At 45.8% G+C, this 23526-nt stretch overlaps 1 protein-coding gene across 1 annotated transcript in view; it reads left to right on the top strand.

The window, feature by feature from the left end:
* The window catches only part of ITIH6 (inter-alpha-trypsin inhibitor heavy chain family member 6), a 40888-nt gene that overhangs the window by 6488 nt on the left and 10874 nt on the right, over positions 1-23526 (top strand). Inside the window, 14 exon segments of the mRNA XM_029240180.1 lie at positions 112-202; positions 204-223; positions 1067-1128; positions 1131-1310; positions 3475-3644; positions 8375-8491; positions 14228-14399; positions 15128-15321; positions 15323-15881; positions 15884-16076; positions 16078-16124; positions 16127-17179; positions 19417-19507; positions 20835-20872. Of these exon segments, the coding sequence (XP_029096013.1) occupies positions 112-202; positions 204-223; positions 1067-1128; positions 1131-1310; positions 3475-3644; positions 8375-8491; positions 14228-14399; positions 15128-15321; positions 15323-15881; positions 15884-16076; positions 16078-16124; positions 16127-17179; positions 19417-19507; positions 20835-20872 (2987 nt within the window).

Here is a 23526-nt window from a genome sequence, read left to right as displayed (position 1 = left end):
CTCATCCTCCTCTTCCATCTTCTTTGTATGTCTCTTTCTGTCTATGTCACTGACCATCTCTTTTTTCCTTTCTCTGTTTCTGTCTGTCCTTCCTCTTTCCTGCTCCATCAGGACCATCAACAATAAAGTCTACATTGCAGAAGTCAAAGAGAAGCACCAGGCAAAGAAAATCTATGAGGAAGCCCATCAGCAAGGAAAAAATAGCTGCTCATGTAGGCATGAGGTAAGGCTCCAACCAGTCTGAAACATGACAAGTTCATCTTAGATGTGTGATCAGGGACTTACACATGTTCTCACTTGGCCTCAATCTCTACCTCTGTAATGTGGGGATAATGATCTCTACTTCATAGGATTACATGAAGATGAGGTGAGTTAATGAATAGCAAAACCTATAAGAGAGTAGGTGTTCAATAAATGGGAGTTTACTTCACTACTTCCACTTTCCTCCTGCCAGCAGGATGTGGCTTATTTAAGAACTGGCATCTTCCGGTAAGGTTATGTTCAAGTGAGATTTCTCTAAATCAAATCCTGTTTCCTAACTGAGTTCCATTCTGATGGCAGAAGTGTATTGTCTTCCTTCAATGTTTCCTCTCAGCCTCCAAAAGAGTTTCATTAAGCATGGAAACTTTAGGTTTGGCTACTGCATACTGAGGAATTAATGGCGTATAAACAAGCTTAGTCTAAAGCATGGGGGAGGGGTGGGCGTGAGGGGTTATTTGAAGGGAAAGAGGCATTGTGTGTAAATTGAAACCTCTTTTTATAAAATAAATCATTACTCCCTTATTGTTTTATTGTAGATTCAGATTTTCACTAACATAGTTTCCTTATGGGTAAGCTGCCTGTGATAGAATTTCTTAGGCAGAATATTTAAGAGGATGAATGAGGGAGAGAGATAGTTTAACAAGTGGGTGAGTGAATAACTAACTGTGGTTGAGGGACTTAGCTGAAACAGAAGCCTGGCCAGGTCTGCTGGGGCCAGAGAGGGGGTAGCCAGAACTAGGTCATCTAACAGCTCCCCTCCTCCTCACGAGATCCCATCTCTCATCCTCCTCCCTTTCAAGACCAGGGACTGAGAATCAGAGAAGTTTCGCATCTTCACCAGCCTGGCAACAGCCACAAAGGTGACTTTTTTCTCGCCTACGAGGAGCTGCTGCAGCGGCACCAGGGCCAGTACCAGCTGGTGGTGAGCCTGAGACCCCAATTGGTGACAAGGCTGAGTGTAGAGGTCACAGTGTCAGAAAAGACAGGCATTGGCTATCTTCATGTACCACCGCTGAGGACCAGCCGCCTGCACACCAACACCCACACAAGTATGTGAGCAGTACTACAGGTCAACCATAAGACTGGCCTTCCCTAAATGGGAAGCTGCCCCTTTTCCCTCTGCTTCCCTCTAATACCACTTCTGCCCTAGGTTCCTTTCCCATTCAAACAAGGAGAAGAGGGCATGTTTGGAGTTGAAAATATTTCGGTTACAAACTTGGTCTCATCCTTGCAAGCTGTGTGAAACCAGCAAGTCCCACATTTCCCGCAGTGGTGATTTCCCTCCTGAAATTGTAAAAGGGGAGAAGGAGTTGCTGGGTCAGCTCCATGAAATAATATGTTGACATTGCTAAGGGATTCAGAGCCCACACTTGCTTTCCTCTGGAATCACCACTGAGAATGGAAGGGCAATGGGAGGACAGTGTGAAGTGCAGACTGCCCCAGAGGATATCATCTCAGGCCCTGTATGCCAGAGAGATGTCCTGGCTGCCAGGCTTGCTTCAAACTTCATCTCAAGGTGTTTGTTTTTCCATCTCAAGGTGTTTGAAGGCCACACACTGGCTACGGTCAGCAGAATCGCTATGTGAGGTGTCAGAATACAGATTCCTGGACCCCACCCTCCTGGAGTCTGCTTCAGTAGGTTGGGGAGGGGCCCAGGAACCTATCTTTTTAACCCATTTGCAAGTGAACTTGATGTCCAGTCAGATTGGAGAACCACTGGTCCGGCCTAGACGCCTCCGCTGAGGGACAAGTGGACAGGCACAGAGAAATCACCCATGTCATGTGGCCACTCTCGCTAAACCGTTTAGCTTTGGATGTCCTACCTACTTGGATCCTGCTGACCCAGAGAGACAGTATGGAATACAGACAAGAGAGAGACAGACACAGACCTGGGTTCAAATCCCAGCTTTGACCTTCTCCAAAGGTGGGGCAGCAGGCAAATCACTCACTGGCTCTGCTTCACTTTTCCCGTCTGTACGATGGGGACGTGCAATCGATGGCCCAGGACCACTGTGAGAATTTGAGAAAATTCCTCTCTGCAAATCACTGGTACAGAGTAATGAAGACCTGATGATAACTGTAATCATTAGCATTATCGAGCACTTACTAAGATCCAAGTATGGTTCCAAATGCTCTACATAAATGATCTCATTGAATTCGCACAAACACTGTCTATGAAAGAGGAGCTATTATCCTTCCCGTGCTACAGATGAGGAGCCTGAGGCTTAGAGAGTGTGAATAACTTGTCCAGGGGCCCACAGGCAGCATCTGAGTCCTTGGAGCTTGCATGCTTAAACCCTAAGCTATAAATGGCAGCTCCCTCCCCCCTTCTCCTTAAAGGTTAAAACGGAGGGGAGAGCCAATCCTGTGGGGATAAAACAGAACAAAGACCTCTGAAAGGAAGGAAGCCAAGGGAATGTATGTAAGCAGACGTCTCAGAGAGTATGGGGGCTCAGTTTGCCCCTAAGCTTCCTGACAGCTGTAGCAGGAAAGGGGGGCGGGGAGCAGAATTCCCTAGTTTCCATTTTCTGGAAAAAAGGAGGCACAGAGGCATGTCTAAATGGACATTTGTCTTGGGCTGAAATTCCAGAGGAGTTGATCTTGTGGCCAGCTCAGCAAACATCCGGGACCAGAAGTTCATCTGTGATTTCATGAGGCGCTAAAAGTCTTATTCACACACGTGATTCTGAGAGTCAAGAAGCCAGAGGGGGAAGAAAACACATGAAATTCTATCTAGAAGAGAACGTTGCTGGGCTGCAGTTTCCCACAGCAGTAAGGGGCATGGGAGGAGACCGAGGCCCTGACTGTGTATCTGTCTCTCCCCACAACACACACGACACGGTCTCTCCGGGAGGAGATCCAGGCTCCTGGGGACATGACACTCCTCCAGAGACTGGGCTCCCTGGATGGATGGCAAATGAGCCAGGGTGAAGTTGTGAGTGAGGGCCAGGCTGCCAGAGCCTGGGAGCTGAGTGGGGGCTGGGTCTGTCAGGCTGGGCCCGTGGAAGAGGCAGAGTAGGGGGAGCTGGTTGTAGGATTGGGAGAGGAATGTAGCATTTGGGCAGGTGGAGGGGCGTTGCAGGCAAAAGGAACAGCAGGTGGTGCAGGGCTTACTTCTCACCCTCCCCAGATATTGCCTCTTTTGATGTCCCTTTACCTGGCTTTCTGCCTGGTGAGCTCTCCATCCCACCTAACCCCTCCCCACCCATGCAGGTGAGGCTGACTCGCCCCCATCCACCAGGATTGAGAGGGGAGAGACCAGTGTCCGAATTACCTTCTGCACGACACTGCAAGACCAGTCTGCCTTCTCCAGTTCAGGCATCAGGGCCGACTTCGTGGTCCAGTATGATGTAGTCATGGAGGACATCGTTGGAGACGTGCAGGTGAGAGGGCCGGGAGAATGGAAAGAGCATGGGCTCTGGAGTCAGACAGACCTGGGAAACAAGGCGCTGGCCTCCACAAGGTGCACGTTTGTTTCTCCCTAGGGATCAGTGAGGACTAGTGAACACGGATAGGACGGTGTGTAGCGACACATGACTTCACACCTGGTGAGGCACATGTGTCCCCCAAAGGGTTGGACACCCGGAACTGTATAAACTGAATCAAGATCCAGGTGAATACATTCCTAACTGAAGCAAGTCATAGCCCACTCTTAACCAGACCTTTTGGAAAGGCAAGTGATTAGTCTCTCACACTTTCTGCAGCTCTGATACTCTCATGTTCTCTTGGGCTTTCTGGATGTCTCTAAGTTTTAAAAATTCTTTTTGCCTCACTTGAGCCATTTGCCTAAACAGGGAGCCCTTAAATTCTGAGCTCACACACTCACGAAGAATGTGCAGAGGTCCCACGCTCTACCAGAGGGGTAGAGGCTGATCCGGGACCCTTGGCTTCACAACAACAATTGCATGGCAGCCTGAGAGGTCTGGTCCCAGCCTGCTTCTCCCACCACACCTCTCACTGCCTCCAGCACACAAACCATCCTCCAGCTGCCCCACACCACGCCACACCACACACCAATGTCCCAAAGCACCTGAACCTGCCAGTCATCTGTGCCTGAGTATGTGCTCATACTGTCTGCCGCCCTGGGAATGTCTTCTCCCTCCTTTTTCCACTGGTGAGTGTCCTCCTCATCCCTGAAAAGCTTGCTTCAGTGCCACCTCCATGATGACCCCACCCCACTTACAATTCCTCTCTCTGCTCTGGGCTAGTATAGTGCTTTGGTTACACCTCTCCTCATGCACTTACTTATTCATTCATTCATTCATATGTGGACTCACCTCCATCAAGCTGGAAACTGCTCTAGCCCAGTCCTGCCCTCAGTGACTCTGGGAAGTCAGGAATGAGTTGGACACAGCCCCTAATCTCCCTTTGGAAATGTCCCATCCTGAGGTAACTCGATACATAGAGCCAGAGCAGTCATAAAAGGTTCTAAGGGCTGTGTATAAATATGTAATGGGTTACGTATGGATACCACTGAGGAGGGTTTCACGAGAGCCTTCCTGAAAGAGTTGGCTTTTAAGTTAGCATAGGAAAACCGAATAGACTTTACCTCCACCTGGGCCGATAGGATGAAGGGGAGGGCATGCAGAGAGAGGGGAATCGCATATGCAGAGGCACAGAGGTATAACAGAGGCCTGTTGTGTAAGGGGAATAGAAGGAATTCACCCTCTCAGAATAGGAGCTGAGGGTATCATGCCAGTAGGTGGCAGCAGGGCCTTAACCTGGTGTTCTGGTGTGTGTGTGTGTGTGTGTGTGTGTGTGTGTGTGTGTGTGTGTGCGTGCGTGCACGCGCGTGCATGTGTGAACTGAGACATTTGTCTGCTTGTTCATTCTTTACCTCTCCCACCATTGCCTGGGGTAAAGATACAGATAGAACAGACGGAACTAGGCATTAAATAGTACGACTGATACTCCCATCCACTGTGTGCTATGATTCCTGCATCCCCCAACCAAGAACCCCTCAATTCACCTCCCATTTTACTTGAGTATGCCCGCCTTTCAAAGTCCAACACATTTACTCCATGGGCACCTAATCCGTTATGCCCACTGCTGGCTGATGTCAGGAACCCTGAAGTGAATCACACACAGATCTTATTCACTGTCTCCAGGTGAAACAGAGAGACACGAGAATGACACAAGATGAGAAGTGCTTTGTCAATGACAACATAAGTATGATGGAAGCCATCATGAGGGGTGAGGAGGTCAGGGAGCCTGACCTGGGTCTTAAAGAATTCAAAGAAGTGTGCCAAGTTGGGAAGGGGGGCTCTCAGAAGGCAAAGGCAGTCTAGTAAACTGAGGGCTGCATGATACAAAGAATAGAGGCTGGAACTATCCAGGGGTGTGTAGGGAACTACAAGTGGATTGGAGTTCCTGGAGTTTTGATTTGAGGCCCAAGAAATGCTAAGAGGTGAGACTGAAGGCCATGAGTGCTGCAGGGGCTTGATAAGGAACATAAAATTTATGTTGAACATGCTCAGGGAGCCCTGAGAGGGAATGACGCTATGAGGTTTGTGTTTAGAAAGACCAGACCGTGCAGCTGCTGCAACGATGCATGGATGGGAGGGGCCCCAGGAGAAGCAGGAAAACCAGAGGGAAAGGAGCCCTAAATTTGGACTTCATTAGTTTGGGATGGCGAGGCGGGCTGGGCCTGAGACATATCCAGCAGATCAAACCAGCATGAATTTGTGGCTGGTTGGATGTGAGGAGTGAGGGACACAGGAGGATTCAGGGGTGACACTCAGGTTTGTATCTGGAGTGACCATGTGGATGATGGTGCCTCTAAATGACAAAGACACGCAAGGCTGAGATGGGAGGAAGGTAATGAATTTGTTGTTTGGGCAGCATACATTGGAGGCTTCAGCCATCCAAGGGAACAGGTCCAACGGTGAGTGTGTATGAAGCTGTGGAGGGGGAAGAGTGAAGAGCATTGGACTGGGGAAAGAGTTGTGGGGTCAGCAGTGGAGATTCAGGGGTTGAATCCAAGAGAGTTAGGGAGGTGACCCAGGCCAAATGTATAGAGCCAGGAGAGCAGACCCAGGATGGCAGTTGCTAAGGTAGAGCTTCCCAGTCTAGGAGCTATTGATCTCCACAGCCCTTGGGGTATCTGGCCCCACGGAGCTGCCATCAGCCTGTTCAGGGCTGTAAATCCCCACCACTTCCCTCCATTGTGCTACACAAACGTAATCATTCTCTTTGCATGCCATGACAGACAAATATTAGGCAACACTGTTTAAGGGACAGGGGGGAAATGGAGCTGAAGAAAGAGACTGAATCCGACGGACCTGAGAGCTGGTAGGAGAATAAGGAGTGTTCATCCTCTCTGGATCCCAGAGGAAAAGATTCTTCTGAGGAGCAGAAGTGATTGTCAATTGTGAAATATATCAGGGAGGTGCAGTCTGATGAGAACTGAAATACACCCACTGAGTTTTCCAACCAACTGGTCGTTGCTACCTTTGGTGAGAGGTGGATCAGCGGTGGGGGTGGGAGCCAGGCTGCAGTGAGCAGAGGAGTAAACCGGAGGTGAGAAGACAATTGCAGCTGTCGAGTTCATTACCTTGGCATGCTACCGGGAAGAAAGGAGCTGATTTGAAGTTTGGGTGGGATTGGGATGAATGGAGGTTGTCTTAGTGGATGGAAAAGACACCAACATTTTTAAACTCTAAAGAAGACCCAGTCGGGTGCATGGGCTGGGTTGGAGAGTAGGAGTCTGGCTGGTGGAGGAGGTACTGGAGGCTGGGCATGCATGGGGTCAGGGAAGGATTGTTTTGTCTTTCAGTAGAGGGAGGAGGCATATAGGTGTGTGGACCCTGCGCAAGGGTGGGGTGGGCAATCCAAGGGACATGGCCTGGTGTCCTTAATTTTTTCATGAAGAGGGAGGGGAGGCATTTCCTGAGAATGGGGTGGCATGACAGCTGAAGGGAGTGTGAGAGGTTGGTGACCTGGGTCATGCCTCTGGTTTATGTAATAGGATGTGAGGTGTGGCGTCACTGGTGAGCCTGGGACCATGGAGAGGTAGGAACGTGATTTTCCCAGAAGCTCTCACCTACCCAGGTATGGGAAGAACACAGAAGGGCAGCTGGACTCTGCCTGTGGCTTGGGCAGTTGCAGGATGGTTGACCCAGGGCTTGGGGAACTGCTGTAGAGTGCCAGGAAAAAGTGCAGACAAAGCCTACGCTTGTGCTTGTGAATTAATTCAAAGGCTGGGGTGGAGGGGAAGAGCAAGATGTCCTCCCATCTCCTTCCTGCTCTCCACCACCCCCCTCCCGCCCTCCAAGATGGGAGGAGATAGTGTGTCCAGCTTTGTGACCAGAGAATGCCTGAAGGGCTGAGAGGAGAATAAGCTGGTTATCCCAGGACAGAGCTTGCTTCAGGCTCCTGGGCAGCTCAGACCCTCAGCAAGCCTATACTTCCTTAGGCTGAGCTGCCACTGGTCCTGGGGGCCCTTCCAGCTTCCCCCTCCCCTTCCCTCAACTGTCCCCGGCCCCAGGCTCTGCAGAAGGAGAGATGGAGTGGGGGAAGGGGGTCAGCAGCCAATCATATCCCCGATAGCCCAAGGCATCTGCACCTGGTCTAACCAATCCCCTCTGAACAAATAGCTCACTCAGCCTCTGCTCCCTCCTCCCCTCCCTGCTCTGCCCGGCAACAGCAGAAAGGAGGTTTAAGGAGGAGAGGGAGGCCCTGCAAACTCCCAGCCCCTGGCAGCAATGGAGCCGGGGCTCAGGCTCACTCTATAGAGGGAGGTTAAAACAACACTCTCAGTTCCTGGAGCCCAGGCAAAACGTCCCTAGGGGCCCTCAAGACTATGCAAGCCCAGCTCTCACAGACAGGAACTCACATATTACAGAGATCCTGATCCCTGGAGCCTTGGGCCACAAGCCAGTCTCATTTTCTCCACAGCTCAGGGGCAGGCCCTGGGCTGGCAGCCTGACCAGCAGAGATACACTTCTGGGGGAGGAGATGGACATTGAGCAAACAATCCCACAAATGCCTATTTAATAGCAACAGTGATAAGGCCTAGGAAGGAAAAGAGCAGGGTTTTATGCAGCAAAATAAGAGGGGACTTGATTTAGACTGGCTTTCACAGTTTTTGTTGATTCCACTTCTTTTTCTCCAGATTTGCGATGGCTATTTTGTTCATTACTTTGCACCCAGAAGCTTTCTACCTGTTAAGAAAAACGTGGTGTTTGTTATTGACGCGAGTGGCTCCATGTTTGGTACCAAAATGAAGCAGGTAACAAGGACCCTGGGGATCGTTCATTGCTCTTGATTTAGAAAGCTCAGAAAGCAGAGAGTGCTGGTACAGTGGTTCCCTGAGACAAGACACCCTGCCATCCCATCACCTTTGGACCTTATAGGCCTAGGCCTACCTTAGAGTCTTGGTACCTTACATATCAGGAGCCACGTAGACATGGAGCCACAGAATCATAGGAACACTGAAACATAGGACTATGGGGCCTGAACCCATCAAGAGCCTCAACCACAAACCTCCAGGTCTCATAAAGGCCCAGAGTCATAGAGACTTTGGGCTAGAGTACTCTGGCATCATAAAGCATGAGTCAAAAACATTAAAACTGTAGTCATTTTAGATTCAGAACTGTCAAGGGGCCACAGCTTTGTTTTGTTTTGTTTTGTTTTGTTTGACTATATAGCCAGAAGAATACAGTGCACTGGCCTTATAGGGCTTAGAAGCCATAGAGTCCTGGGTCCATCTAGGCTTCAGTCTTGTACCCCACCTACCAGAGCACCTTTGAAACAGAATCCTGGAGCCGTAGGCCAAAGAGATTTTGACTTTAGAGCCTGAATCCATGAAGTTCTGGAAGCAGCGTTTCAAACCATAGTACTCTAGGGTTCTAGAAATATACAGTTCTAGTGTCTTGGGACAGTGTAACCTTTTTACCTTGACATTTTGAACCACAGAGCCCATCCGACCTAAGGCTAACTGACTTGTGTTTTATGAGAATATAACCAAACTGGGAGAAGGGAAGTATTGAAAACTGTCTCCTCTAGCCTTTAATGTATGGGAAGGGATATACCCAACTCCAAACCTTTTTAGTCTTCCCATTTCATCTAAGGCAGGATAAAAGCTGAAAGAACTTGTGAGGAGCATATTCCAGGGGCTAGGTGCCCTAAAAGACTGAGACCTAATCCTAGAACTATAGAATGTTTCTCCTCCCCCCATGCATGACCACCATATTAGCTGGGTTCCTGTGTAAAAGCAGGAGGTTACAGTTGAAAGAACTGGAAGCCTGTACTCTATTTATGAAAGAGTCTCTAGGGAAATCCAAGACAACATAGGAAACAAAAACAAGGACTCTAGAAACAATTTTAGCCTCTGACACCCACAACTGCAGCAACCAACAAACACAACCTAACTCCTAACAAGATAAACATAAAACTTCACACTAAAGGTCTATTTACTTCAGTTCCTTTTACCTCATACCTCATGTCTGGCTTTCAACAAAAATATACAAAGAGTGCTAAAAGGAAAAACACAATCTGAAGAAATGAATCAAGCATCAGAACCAAACTGATATGGCAGAGCTTAGAAATTATCAGACCAGGAATTTAAAATAAGTATGACTAATATGCTAATGGTTCTAATGGGAAAAGTGGGCAACATACAAGAACAGATGGCAAATTTAAGCAGAGATGGATATCCTAAGAAAATTAAAAAGAATACTAGAAATATAAAACACTGTAACAGGAATGAAAAATGCCTTTGGTGGGCTCATTAGGAAACTGAACATGGCCGAAGAAAGAATCAATGAACTTGAAGATATGACAATAGAAACTTCCCAAACTGAAAAGCAAAGAGAAAAAAGAATGAAAAAAATATATATATGGAATCTAAAAAAAAAAAAATGGTTCTGAAGAACCTAGGGGCAGGACAGGAATAAAGACACAGATGTAGAGAATAGACTTGAGGACACGGGGAGGGGGAAGGGTAAGCTGGGATGAAGTGAGAGAGTGGCATGGACTTATATATACTACCAAATGTAAAATATATAGCTAGTGGGAAGCAACCGCATAGCACAGGGAGATCAGCTCAGTGCTTTGTGACCACCTAGAGGAGTGGGATAGGGAGGGTGGAAGGGAGACAGCAAGAGGGAGGAGATATGGGGATATATGTATAGCTGATTCACTTTGTTGTAGAGCAGAAACTAACACATCATTGTAAAACAATTATACTCCAATGAAGGTGTTTAAAAAAAAAAAAGACAAAATACCCAAGAACTGTGTACATGTACAAAAGTGTAACATGTGTAATGGGAATACCATAAGGAAAAGAAAGAAAGTAACAGAAGAAATATTTGGAGGAATAACAGATACAAATTTTCCAAAATAAATTACATCCATCAAACCACAGGTCCAGGAAGCTCAGAGAACACTAAGCAGGATAAATACCAAGAAATGTGCATGTACGCATATCCTATTCGACCTGCAGAAAATTAAAGACAAAGAGAAAATCCTGTAAAAGCCCACAGAAAATAATATCTTACTTATAGAGGAACAAGAATAAGAATTACATTGAATTTCTCTTGAGAAACCATGCAAGGAAAAGGAGAGTGTAGTGAAACATTCAAAGTGTTGAAGGAAAAAACCACTCACTTTGAATTCTGTATGCAGCAAAATTGTCCTTCGAAAGTGAAAAATAAAGACTTTATCAGCCAAACAAATATTGAGAGAATTGTCACCAGTAGACCTGTCTTGCACAGCTAAATGTTAAAAGAAGTTCTCCATAGAGAATGAAAACGGGATAGCTTAGATACTTGGATCTACATAAAGAAAGGAAGATTGTTAGAGAAAGAATAAATAAAAGTAAAATAATATATTTTATTTTTTAACTAATTGATCTAACAGATAACGATTTGTTCAAAATAATAATAGCAACAATGTATTCAGTGAATATAGTTTACTGATAAGTGAAATTAATGACAGCAATGTTATAAAGGACAAGATAGAGGAATTGGACTACTCTGTCACAAGGTATTTGAACTATTCATGAAGCTGTATAGTGTTATTTGAATGTGGACTGGAATTAGTTGTAAAGGCATGTTGCAAACTCCAGGGCAACCATGAAGAAATTTTCTTAACATAATGGATATGCTAAGAGACGAGAGACAATGGGGCCATATAAAACACTCGACTGAAACCAGAGAAGGCAGGAAAAGAGTAGGAGACAAAGAAAAAAAAAGGGAAACAAAGAGAAAACAGTTTAAAATATAGCAAATATTAATCTACTTATATCAGTAATCACTTTAATGATGACTTGTCTAAATACACCAATTAAAAGTCAGAAGCTTCCATATAATGTTTACGTATAGCTGATTCACTTTGTTATAGAGCAGAAACTGACACACCATTGTAAAGCAATTATACTCCAATAAAGATGTTAAAAAAAAAACAGTACGGCCGACTTAAAAATTGCTTAAAAATTGCTTCAAAATTTAAAAGACTAGATCTCATGTTAAGTGTTCTTACCATAACAAAATTTTAAAAATTAAAAAAAAAAAGACAGAAGCTGTCAGTGTCAAAACAAAACAAAAACCAACTATGTTTTCTACAAGAAGCCCATTTTAAATATAAAGACACAGATAGATAAAAGTAATGGGATGCAAAGAACATATACCATGCTAACACTAATCAAAAGAAAGCTGGAACAGCTATATTAATTTCAGACCAAGTACACTTCAGAGCAAGTAAATTGTCAGGGATTAAAAGGTGCATTATATTATGGTAAAAGGGTCGATTCTCCAAGAAGACATAATAATCCTTAATGTGTATGCACCTAACATTAGAGTGTCAAAATACATGAGGCAAAAGTTGATAGAACTGCAAGGATAAATGGACAAATCCACTATTATAGTTGGAGACTTCAACTTCCCTATATCAGAAATGGACATATCCAGCAGGCAGAAAATCCATAAGGACATTGTTGAACTGAACAACACCATCATTTAATTGAATCTAACTGACATCTACACAACGCTTCATCCAACAACAGCACAATACACGTTTGCCCCAAGCTCATGTGGAACATTTGCCAAGACAGACTACATTGTGGGCCATAAAACACACCTTAACAAATTTAAAATAATATAAATCATACGAAGTATGCTCTCAGACTAAATGGAATAAAACTAGAAATCAGCAACAGAAAGATAGCTGGAAAATCTCAAAGTAATAGGAGATTAAACAACATACTCTTAAAAACGTAATCTGTCCCTGGATAACAGGAGATTCTCAGGGAAGCCATCCTTTATGTGTCAGCCCTCTCAATGGAAGCAGGAATATGGTGCTCAGCTCCTTTTTTCTTTTTAAATATTTATTTATTTATTTATTTGGCTGCTCCAGGTCTTAGTTGCAGCTTGTAGAATCTTCTTTGTGGCATGTGGGATCTTTTCATTTGCAGCATGTGAGATCTTTTTCTTTTTTCTTTTTCTTTTTTTAGTTGCAGCATGCAGGATCTTCGTTGCCACATGAGAACTCTTAGTTGCGGCATGTGGGATCTAGTTCCCTGACCAGGGATTGAACCAGGGCCCCCTACATTGGGAGTGCGGAGTCTTAGCCACTGGACCAACAGGGAAGTCCCTGGTGCTCAGCTCCTGATCCCAGAATGTGTGACTTATCCCCTGAGTTCATCTTATGGCAGGAAATATTCTGATTCCCTTAAAAGCATTCAAGGCATCTTCTATCAGTTTAAGATGTAGAGAAAGGCAAGCCACAAATGTCCTTCCTGTGGTTTCTAGAATCCACACCTCTATAAAAGGTTGAAGGTGTATATTATGCTTAAAATCACTGGATTTACCACCTCCAAACTACAGATTTGAGTCTCTGGTCTATCAATGACTAGCTGTGTGACCTTGAGCTAGCCACTCCACTCTCTGAGCCTTAATGTCATCTCTTGTAAAATGAGGATAATATTAGTACCTTCTTCATTGTGTTGCTGTGAAGATGAAATGAGCTGATGCATCTAAAGTTGCACTGCCAGGAGCATAGCAATTATCCTATAAATTGTACCCTAATACTAGAACCTACATATTGTATTCCCTCAGCGTAGCCCTATACTAAATATTGTCATGGAGAAGGGAGCCAAGAGGAAGTAGCAATCTAAGCCCTGTTCTCAGAGGACTCAAGATCTGTATGGAGAATGAAAATATTCCACGTAAGATAGTCAGCAAATAGTGTGGGACAGGGAATATCTGGGTGCGAAGGGCATGGATCAGACTAGGCAATCAAGGAAGGGCTGCCCAGAGAAAGAGCAACTGAAGGAACTATGAAGGTATGAATAAGTAAAGGACAAAGTTGTGGAGACGAAATAGAATCTAGGTTATCTGGAGGCTGGTGAGAAGACCAGCCTGGAAGAAACAGAAATTGAGGTAGAAGAACAGATTAGAGAGAACAGAGAACCAAAGCATGCAAAGTCATTGAAAGGTAGCTATAAATACCTGGAGTCGTAAAGCTCTTAAACTTTAGGGCCCTCGAATCATTGAATCCTTGATCATGGGTTCAGAAACCATAGAACACATGAATCCTAGCTCTCTGAAAGCATAGAACTTGAACCTTCTAGACCACCACTGTCCAGTAGAACTTTTTTGATGATAGAAATGTTCTAAACAGTGTCCAGTACAGTAGCTACTGACCACATGAGGTTATTGAACCCTTGAAATGTGGCTACTGCAAATGAAGAAACAGAATTTTAACTTTTTCTTTAATTGTAACTAACTTACATTTACATTTAAATAACTACATGTGGCTAGCAGTTACCATTGGACAGTACAGTTCTAGGCTTTGAGCCATTAGAGCCTATAGAGCATTTTGGCCTAAGAATCCTAGACTTAAAGTGCTGGAGTCAGAGAACATTAAAACCATACAACACTTAGTACCTTGTATAGAAAGAGCCTTTCAGTCTTGAACAAGACCTCAAGTCTTGGTCCATCTCCTTCACATCATCTATATCCCACAGACTAAAAAGGCCATGAGTGTGATCCTTGGTAACCTGCCGGTCAGCGACTACTTCAACATCATCTCCTTTTCTGACACAGTTAGTGTCTGGAAAGCCAGAGGCTCCATCCAGGCCACCATCCAGAATGTCCCCAGTGCCAAGGACTACCTGGGGCATGTGAAAGCTGCTGGCTGTGTTAGACCTACCCACCCAAATTGGCAGGTTGTGGTTACATAGGAAATTCTTGAAACCCTCCCTTCATGCACCCATCCACTTCACCTCTCATAATGTCTGAAATATCACTGTTACATTTTACACAAATATGTCCCTTTGTCCTTCTGTGTTTCTTTGCCTAGTGGAAAGAGCATAGCTAAATCTCCATGTATTTTAGGACACATTCCTCTTTGAGGCTGAATTTCCTCCTCTTTAAAGCACATACTCAAAAGAATTTGCTGAAACTTTTGTTTTATTTTTTATCAATAATCTAGATATTTATTTCTAAGTATTTGAGCAAGCTGCTGCCCTGATTTTGGCTTCTGATCAATCCTCTCTCAGACGATTACTGAAGTCTCCCCCACCCACCACCTCCTGACAACTCAGCCCTTTTTCCCCTGTAGCATGGAGGTGGAGATGCTATCCTTGGGGATCTGCCAATCTGACTAGAGAATGAGACATCCCCCCAGGAAACAGTCAGAGCAGTCTGAGACAGGGAGTGATAAAAACCAAGCACATGTGGGCCCCACTGTCAGGTCTCAGGGAGGCTGTGTGGGGGTGGGGATTTGGGAAGGATGAGCAGCGGAAACAATGTGAGCAAAGATAAGGAGATATGACTCTGCCTGGGAGGTTGGTGAGGTACCCAGTGTGTCCAATGTGGGTAGAAGTTACTAGAAAAAATGGTCTCACAGTCTGCTCTCCAATTAGGGACTGACATCAATGCAGCTCTGCTGGCAGCTACTTCAGTGCTGAACCATAGAAACCAGGAGCCTGGGAGGGGCCACAGTGTGGGGAGGATCCCTCTCATTATCTTCCTGACAGATGGGGAGCCCATGGCTGGAGTGACAACTCCCAGTGTGATCCTCTCCAACATCCGTCAGGCACTGGACAACAGAGTGTCCCAAGGTCAGCTTGGCCTTTGGAGATGATGCTGACTTCCCACTGCTGCGTCGCTTGTCCCTGGAGAACCAAGGAGCAGCCTGGCACATATATGAGGACACCAACACAGCCCTACAGCTGGAGGGCCTCTATGAAGAGATCTCCATGCCTCTGCTGGTAGATGTGCATCTGGACTACCTAGGTGGCTTGATTGGGGCCTCACCTTGGGCCTTTTTCCCCAACTACTTTGGTGGTTCGGAGCTGGTGGTGGCAGGCCAAGTGCAACCAGGAGAGCAGGAACTAGACATCTACCTGGCAACCCGTGGCCCCAGGGGTCGGCTTCTCGGGGCCTGCCACAGTGAGGTGGCCACCAACAGCAGCCAGAATGTCTTTGGTTGCCCAGGGGAGCCAGCCCCCAATGTAGCCCACTTCATACGCTGCCTCTGGGCCAACATCACCTCTGGAGAACTGCTGGAGGCACACTTCCAAGCTCACGATGCCAGCACTCACCACCTGCTGGCTTCCAAAGTCCTCAACCTGTCCTTTGAATAAGATTTTGTCACACCTCTGACATCACTGGTCATGTGCAGCCCAAAGAAGCCACTGAAGAAGTCAGGAAACAGACTTTCACCGCAGATGGACTAGGCACCATCATGCCCTCATCCACCAGCAGTCATGGCCTAAGGGCAGGCACAGCCCAGCCAGCCTTGGTTCCCAAGGTTTCTTCCAAATCAAGGCTTGTGAAACCAAAGTTCTACTTATCCTCAACTACTCCTGCCCAGTTCCAAGGAGTTGGAGCCACTGGGTCAGAGCCCTAGTACCCCATCCACCCTCGCACACCAAAGCCCCAAATTCCAGCACAACAGGATTCTGGCAACTTGGCTCAGCCAACATTTAGGATGCCACCTGCTGCCATTGTGCCCTCAAATTCTGGTGGCCTATTGCTTCTGAAGCCCAACACGCCATTACATCAGAATTCTGGTACCCTATTACCCATGAATTCCAAGACACAAGTCCCACCTCTGAATCCTAGCACCCCAGCCCAGCCCAAAGGTGGCTCTATGAAACATGTTACTCTGCTGCATTCCAAACCTGGTTCTCCATCACAACCTAAATTAGATGCCCCATCACACCCCCAACCTGGGGTACTTACATCACAGTCACCCAAAAGCCTATCACAGCCCAGGGCTGGAGTCTCCACACATCAGTTTTTCAAATACCCATCACACACCAGAGCAAGTGTTCCTGCTCCTAAGACCCCAAACAACCTGCCGCACCCTAGACCTGGAATCCTCTTACCCAAGACCCCTAAAATCCCATCACCTCTTAAACCTAGTGCCCCACCTCATCAAACTCCCCTAAGCTTATCACTTTCCAAACCTAAGACAACAATCCCCAATAAACCCAAAATCTCATTACCCTCCAGACCTGACAAACTCAGGTCCCCACCTCCTCAGAGCCTTAGCATACTTCCAAGCACTATCTCAAGTCCTACAAGTCCCAGCAGTTCCATGACAATTTCTGTCCTTGGAGAGCCCCTCCCTACTCTCTTTCTCCCCACCCTGCCCTCTCTGCTGCCCCCTGGAAGGCTATAGCATCAGCATGACCTGTTGCCAGAGCCCCAGTGCACCAGGAAAATTCTGGGACCATCTGTGTCAGGAGTCCCGACAATGGGCCTACCCAACAGCTCCAGGCCTATGCCAGAAGGCAACCCCCCAAACCTGCCAGCCTTGCTGCCTTCTAGCATCCTCCCTGAGGTGGTCATCCTGCTCCTTATCCCTGAGGAGCTACAGCTGCTGTCTGAGTCAATGGAGGAGTCCAAATTTGTGGAGTCCTTGAACCCACCGGCTTTCTATACCTTCCTCACTCCTGACAAAGATGGTGAGTGCCATAGGCAAGAGGTCAAGCCACAAGGGGTGGGGGCAGTATGAATAGAGGGAACCAGGAGCTAGAAGTATACAAAGCTTGTGCAAATTCTTGTGATTCAAACTGCTTGCTTGCTTACTTTGAGATTTTGAACCAACTACTTAACTTCTCTGGGCCTCAGCACATAGGCACATAATTAGAGGCCCTGGGAGAGAAGGGATGTTAAGACTGGGGAATGCACAGAAATGAACTGGCCAAGCTATGGCTTTGACATTTGCTTTGTTGGACAAGAGAATTGCTCATGCTTCCCAAGCAGAGAAGGGATGTGGGGTTATAAATTGGAGCATCACTAGGCCAGTCAGCTCTGATTGGTTCTTTTGTGCTCTATGAACAGCCCTGCTTAATGAAAGGGATATAAAAATTGGGGAAGATGATGACAGTTGTCTTTAAATTTCCCAAAGACTGTGAAATAATAACAGTTTACATTTTTTAGCTCTTCCTATGTGCAGGTACTGCTCTACATATTGTACTTGTAGTCCTCATTTAATCCTCACCAGAAAACTCTTAATATCTGCATTTTACTCATGGGGAAACTGAAGCACAGAGAAGTGAAATAACTTGTTCCACATCACATAGCTAGTAAGAGATTTGAACCTACATAATCTGGTCCCATGCTGAATGTGATTCACCACTTCACTATTCGCCTTCCTGAGAGGAGTGACATTTCCTGGGGTGACCTTGTAGGGCAGGATTAGAACCAGGTGTTGGTGGCAATAAGTCATAGAGATAGAAATTTGGGCATGACATCCTTGACATACCCCTCTCCTTCACCACCCTCCCTCCCAATATCCCATCCATCTTCAATTCCTGACACTGTTATCTTTAATATGTTTGTCAAATGCACCCACTTCTCACTACCCCAACTGTCACTATCCTAGGGCAGACTACCATTGCGCCTCACCAACAAAACTGTTCCAGCCTCCTCACTGGTTTTCTTGCTTCCTCTCTTGAGATATTCTCTTGGCCATTCTCCCACAGCAGCCGAAGGGATCATTTATTTTTATATAAATTTATTTTATTTTATTTTTATTTTTATTTTTGGCTGTGTTGGGTCTTCGTTGCTGCACGCGGGCTCTCCCTAGCTGCGACGAGCGGGGGCCACTCCTCGTTGTGGTGCGTGGGCTTCTCATTGCGGTGGCCTCTCTTGTTGCGGAGCACGGGTTCTAGGTGTATGGGCTTCAGTAGTTGTGGCACACAGGCTCAGTAGTTGTGGCTCGCAGGCTCTAGAGCACAGGCTCAGTAGTTGTGGCACACAGGCTTAGCTGCTCTGTGGCATGTGGGATCCTCCCGGACCAGGGCTCGAACCCATGACCCCTGCATTGGCAGGCGGATTCCTAACCACTGCGCCACCAGGGAAGCCCAACACGATCGTTTAAACACATAGATCACTTCATGTCCCTTCCCTACTTAACTCCTCTCAAGGGTTTCCTATCATACCTAGAATAAAGTCCAAAGTCCTCTTTATGAGCTTCAAGGCCCTGCATGATCTGCCCTCTATCCCATACCTCTCTGACCTCACCTTCTCCCACTCACCCTCTGAACTCAAGCCCCAGTGGCCTCCTATTCCTCCAATGGGCCTTACCCCCATCCCTGCCTCCACTCAGAGACCTCTTCCAAGCTGTTCCTCCTGCTTGAAAATTGCTCTGACCTGCCTTGCCCTGCTCCCTACCTACCACTCTCATCTCTTCCATTGCCACTCAAACTCCAGCTCATGCCTTAAATCTCAGGTCAAATGTCCTTCTCACCCCTTCCTACTGCCCCAGACTATGTCAAGGATCTGCAACTCCCTCCATCAATCTGTTCTTTTTTCTTATAGCATTTGTCACCATTGGTAATTATAATTTCATTCATGCCTGCCTTCCCAACCAAAATATGAGCTTCACCAGGTCAGAAATCATGACTGACTTTTTCACCACCATATCCCTGATGCTTGAACAGTGCCTGAATGAATAAATAAATGATCACATGAATGCATGCATAAATGCTATAAGAAAGAATTTTGAACATAACTGAGCTTGAAAGACTAAGGTACTATGGAGAACATAAGGTCTCAGTCTTGGCAATGTGCAGGTCAGATTGGGAAGCCAGTGAAGACTCTCCTGGTCAGAAGGAGAGTCTCCCCTTTGGTGGGCCGAGGACATCTTTGTCCTCAGAGTGTGAAGGATTTCTCTTATTTCTTTTACACTTGGCAGAAAATCCACATTGGGACAGCAATTCTGAGGAGATTCTGGGAGGAGCTGGAGACAGCATGGAATCTCAGGGAAGTTCTGCAGGGCTAGCAAAAATTGAACAAAGAGCTCCCCTGACAAAGATCCCTGAGCTTTCATTTCCATTCAGTTAGAATTTTCACAGGCATTGTGTGATCCCAGAGGAGGGGCAATGTATTAATTTTCCATTGCTGCATAATAAATTACCACAAACTTAGTAGCTTAAAACACTCCCATTAATTATCTCACAGTTCTATGGGCCAGAAGTCTAGGCAAGAGTTAGTTAGGTTCTCTGCTCAGGATTTCATAAGACTAAAATCAGGGTGTCTATCAGACTGAGTTCTCATTGTCTTCCACGTTCGTTCAAGTTGTTGGCAGAATTCAGTTCTTTGTATTAAGACTGAGATCGCTGTGGGATTTTTTTGGGGTTTTTTTGTTTTCTTTGTTTTTTTTGTTTTTTTCTGATTGTTGGCTAGCAGTCACTCTCAGCTTCTAGAGGCCCCTGGGGCCACTTTCAGGTCCTAGAGGCTTCCTGCATTCCTTGCCACGTGGCCCCGTCCATCTTCCAAAGACAGCCATGGAGAATCTCCCTCCTGTTAAATCCTTCTCATACTTCAAATCCCTCTGACATCTCTGCCTCTGATCTCCAGACCCAGATTTAAAGGGCTCGTGTGATTAGGTCATGCCCACTTGGATAATCTCCTTATTTCATCAACTGCACCACATACCATGACCTATTTATGGGAGTGATAACTCACCATATCACACCCTGAGGATTTTACAGGGTGTGTATACTGGGGAATCTTGGGGGGCATCTTAGAATTCTACCTACCACAGACAGAGAGCAAGAGAAAATAACATTTGAGTTGCCCTGGAAGAATAACTAGAAATTGATCCTTAGTAGCTAAAGGAAGGAGAACTTTCCAGGTGACAGGAAAAAACAGAAGCAAAGGGTCACTAGCAAGATAAGGCAGGGCACTCATAAGAATAGTCAGTTCAGTTGGGCTGGAGCATGCAGAGAAGCCTGGAGAGCTAGGCAGGGACTAGATGTCAGAAAAGACTTAAATGCTGAGCTCAGGATTTTGGGGTTTATTTTGGAGGAGGTGACTGAGAGGCCAGGGGCCCCAGAGTACCTAGGAATGTAATGGATCAGTCTCTTACCAACACAGTCCCCCTCTTTTTTTTTTTTTTTTTGGCGGTACGTGGGCCTCTCACTGTTGTGGCCTCTCCCATTGCCGAGCACAGGCTCTGGACGCGCAGGCTCAGAGGCCATGGCTCACAGGCCTAGCCGCTCCGCGGCATGTGGGATCTTCCTGGACCGGGGCACGAACCTGTGTCCCCTGCATTGGCAGGCGGACTCTCAACCACTGCGCCACCAGGGAAGCCCTCCCCCTCTCTTTTGTAGCCACGTTGCCAAGCATCTTCACCTTCTCATCCTCGGGTAAGCCAGCCACCCTCGCTGTCCTGTTTGAGTACAGGACAGCTTGTGCACTAGGACTGGGCCTGGGCTGTCTCTCTGGGGAAATAGACATGGCCTCCTACCTTCTCCTCACTCCTTCCCTCCCCTCCTCTCCCATTCCTTCTGATCTCAAGTGACTTCAGCATGCAGTGACTTGAAGCAGGGTTTTGGTTCCCCATCAGAGATTGAGGTCAGGTCGTGGCAGTGAGAGCACCAAATCCTAGTCACTAGACCAGTGGCCCTGGCCTTTCAGCTTTGCAGAAAAGAATTCCCACAAAGATGGAAAGTAGTGAAACAAGTAAAGTATTTATTAGAAGGAAAAAGAGACAGTACATGTGGATAGACACAGGTGGACTCAGAAAGAGAATAAAGCCCTCATGGTAGTTTAAACCACTTATATGGGGCATTTCTTCTGGGTTTCCTTTGGCCAATCATTTTGATTTGCCTGGTTCAGAGTCCATATTTGGTATACCTCAGGATCCTCCCAATGTGTGCACCAAGATGGATTCCACCCAAGAGGGCTATGGGTAGTTGGGTGTCACTCCCCTTTTGACTTCCAAGGACCTTTCTAGTTGGGAAGATCTCCTTGACTTTGAGAATGAGAACTATGTGGTCTCTTATCTTCTATCTGGGCAGGGCCCAGCCTCCTCTCTCAATTGTCCTGCTATTCTCATCTTAGAGTATCGGTCCACCGGTACTGAATCTCCAATAGCTTACCCTAGGGAGGGCATCTACCTCCTGCCTCAAATACCCCGTGAGAGAAGTAGCCCCCAAGAAATATTTATGGGGAAGATGAAGGACAAAGGTCTATCTTCCATAGCTTCTTCAGGCTGGCAAGGGTCTTGTAGACCCTACCTAACTGGGGTCACAGAACTCTTGCCCTGTCTCATTAAGGGGCCCCAGGGTGATTTCTGTTATTTCAGCAGGATTGGCTGTGGGGAGTGGTTGGAGTCCCTGCACCACCATTGTCCTGTGATGCCCTAGAGAAAACAAACTAAATAATTAGATTAGAGAAGCAGGGGCTAAAGACTAGTAAAAGACTACTATAATCAGAGACTCAAGCAAGGGTAGGAAGTTCGTTATACAAGGTCAGCATATCTTTGTTAATCTCAGGCTTAAAATTTTAGTATATTTCTCTATTTCTAAAATGGAAGTTCTGAACCTGTTGGTTCCAGGTCTCCTTCTTGGACTGAAAGGTCTTGGTTGCAAATTTGCAACAGTATGGAAGACAACAGAGCACTAGGCAAAATATAACATAAATCAGTATGGCTGAAACAAGGAAGGTTATAAGAAAATGGAAACCTCCCATCAGAGAGGTTCTTTTTCTTCGGTTCATGATTTTATTTTTACACAACATTGTAAAGCAACCATACTCCAATAAAAATTAATTTAAAAAAAAGAATGCTGGTATAGGAAGGCATGACAGTTCACAATTGCTTAATTCTTAGATATCACTAGAAATTAAAGTTTTTAAGATTAAAGAACTCTAATAAATACATGTAATTATAATTACTAGAACCAATAAAGGAAACAACTGTGTATACCAAAAAATTAATTAATTAAATTTAATTTATCTTTTGAGTGAACTTAATTAGAATCTAATATTAATTCTATTTTTAATTTCTTTTTAAGAATATTATTATACTTTTACTTTTAAAGCCACTTCCTGTTACATTTTTTAAATCCCTTTCTTTTTTTATTAATTTTTATTGGAGTATGGTTGCTTTACAATGTTGTGTTAGCCTTCACTACACAACAAAATGAATCAGCCATACGCATACAGATATCCCCTCCCGTTTTGGACTTCCCTCCCACTTAGATTATCACAGTGCATTAGAAAGGTTTTAATATCTTGTGGGATCCAGGAAAACAAGTTGGAGAACCAGTTTTCAATTTTCCCGCCCATATTAGCGAGGATTGGTGGTTAATTGTCTGCTGAAGCCAGGTGGCTTGTTGTCGAATTTTCTCAATGTTGGTCTCTACGTGGGAAGAGGTGTTAATGTATGTGCAACAAGAAGTGTTGGCAACTGCACGTACCCCTCCTTGTTCTGCCAACAGATAATCCAGGGCCAGTCAGTTGTCAAGCACCACTTTGGCCAGCGAATCTAGAGACTTCTGTAAATTAGTGAGAGAGTTAGCAGTACTGTTACCTATGGTAGTAAGAGTATGAGACAAGTTTCGAAGGACATGTTGGTGGGCGGCTACTCCCCACCATGGTAACAATGTATACCCAAAAAAATAGGCGTCTCCATCTGGGATGCCACCAGGTAAATCTCGAGTTAATTGTGTGAACAGTTTTAATGAAGTGGCCCAGTGATTGGATTCGTTTAAGGAGTGGATTAAGAAAGGGGTAATCAAGGTTCCCAGCATACACTGTGTGGACATGGAGTTATTTTGTAGGCAATTAGTGGTGCATGGTTTTTTATCTACCTGGCATATGAAAATGTATCCTGGCAGGGCACGGTAGACTAACTCACCCAAAGTTTTAAAACCTAGCCATCTGGTGGGGGAAGGGTAAACTGGGACGAAGTGAGAGTAGCATTGACATATGTAAACTACCAAATGTAAAATAGGTAGCTAGTGGGAAGCAGCTGCATAGCACAGGGAGATCAGCTCGGTGCTTTGTGACCACCTAA

The sequence above is a fragment of the Monodon monoceros genome, unplaced genomic scaffold (genome assembly GCF_005190385.1).
Source record: "Monodon monoceros isolate NGI ecotype Baffin Bay Population unplaced genomic scaffold, NGI_Narwhal_1 Super_Scaffold_22, whole genome shotgun sequence".
In the NCBI taxonomy this organism is placed as follows: Eukaryota; Metazoa; Chordata; class Mammalia; order Artiodactyla; family Monodontidae; genus Monodon; species Monodon monoceros.
This window is presented reverse-complemented; position numbering and strand designations above follow the sequence as displayed.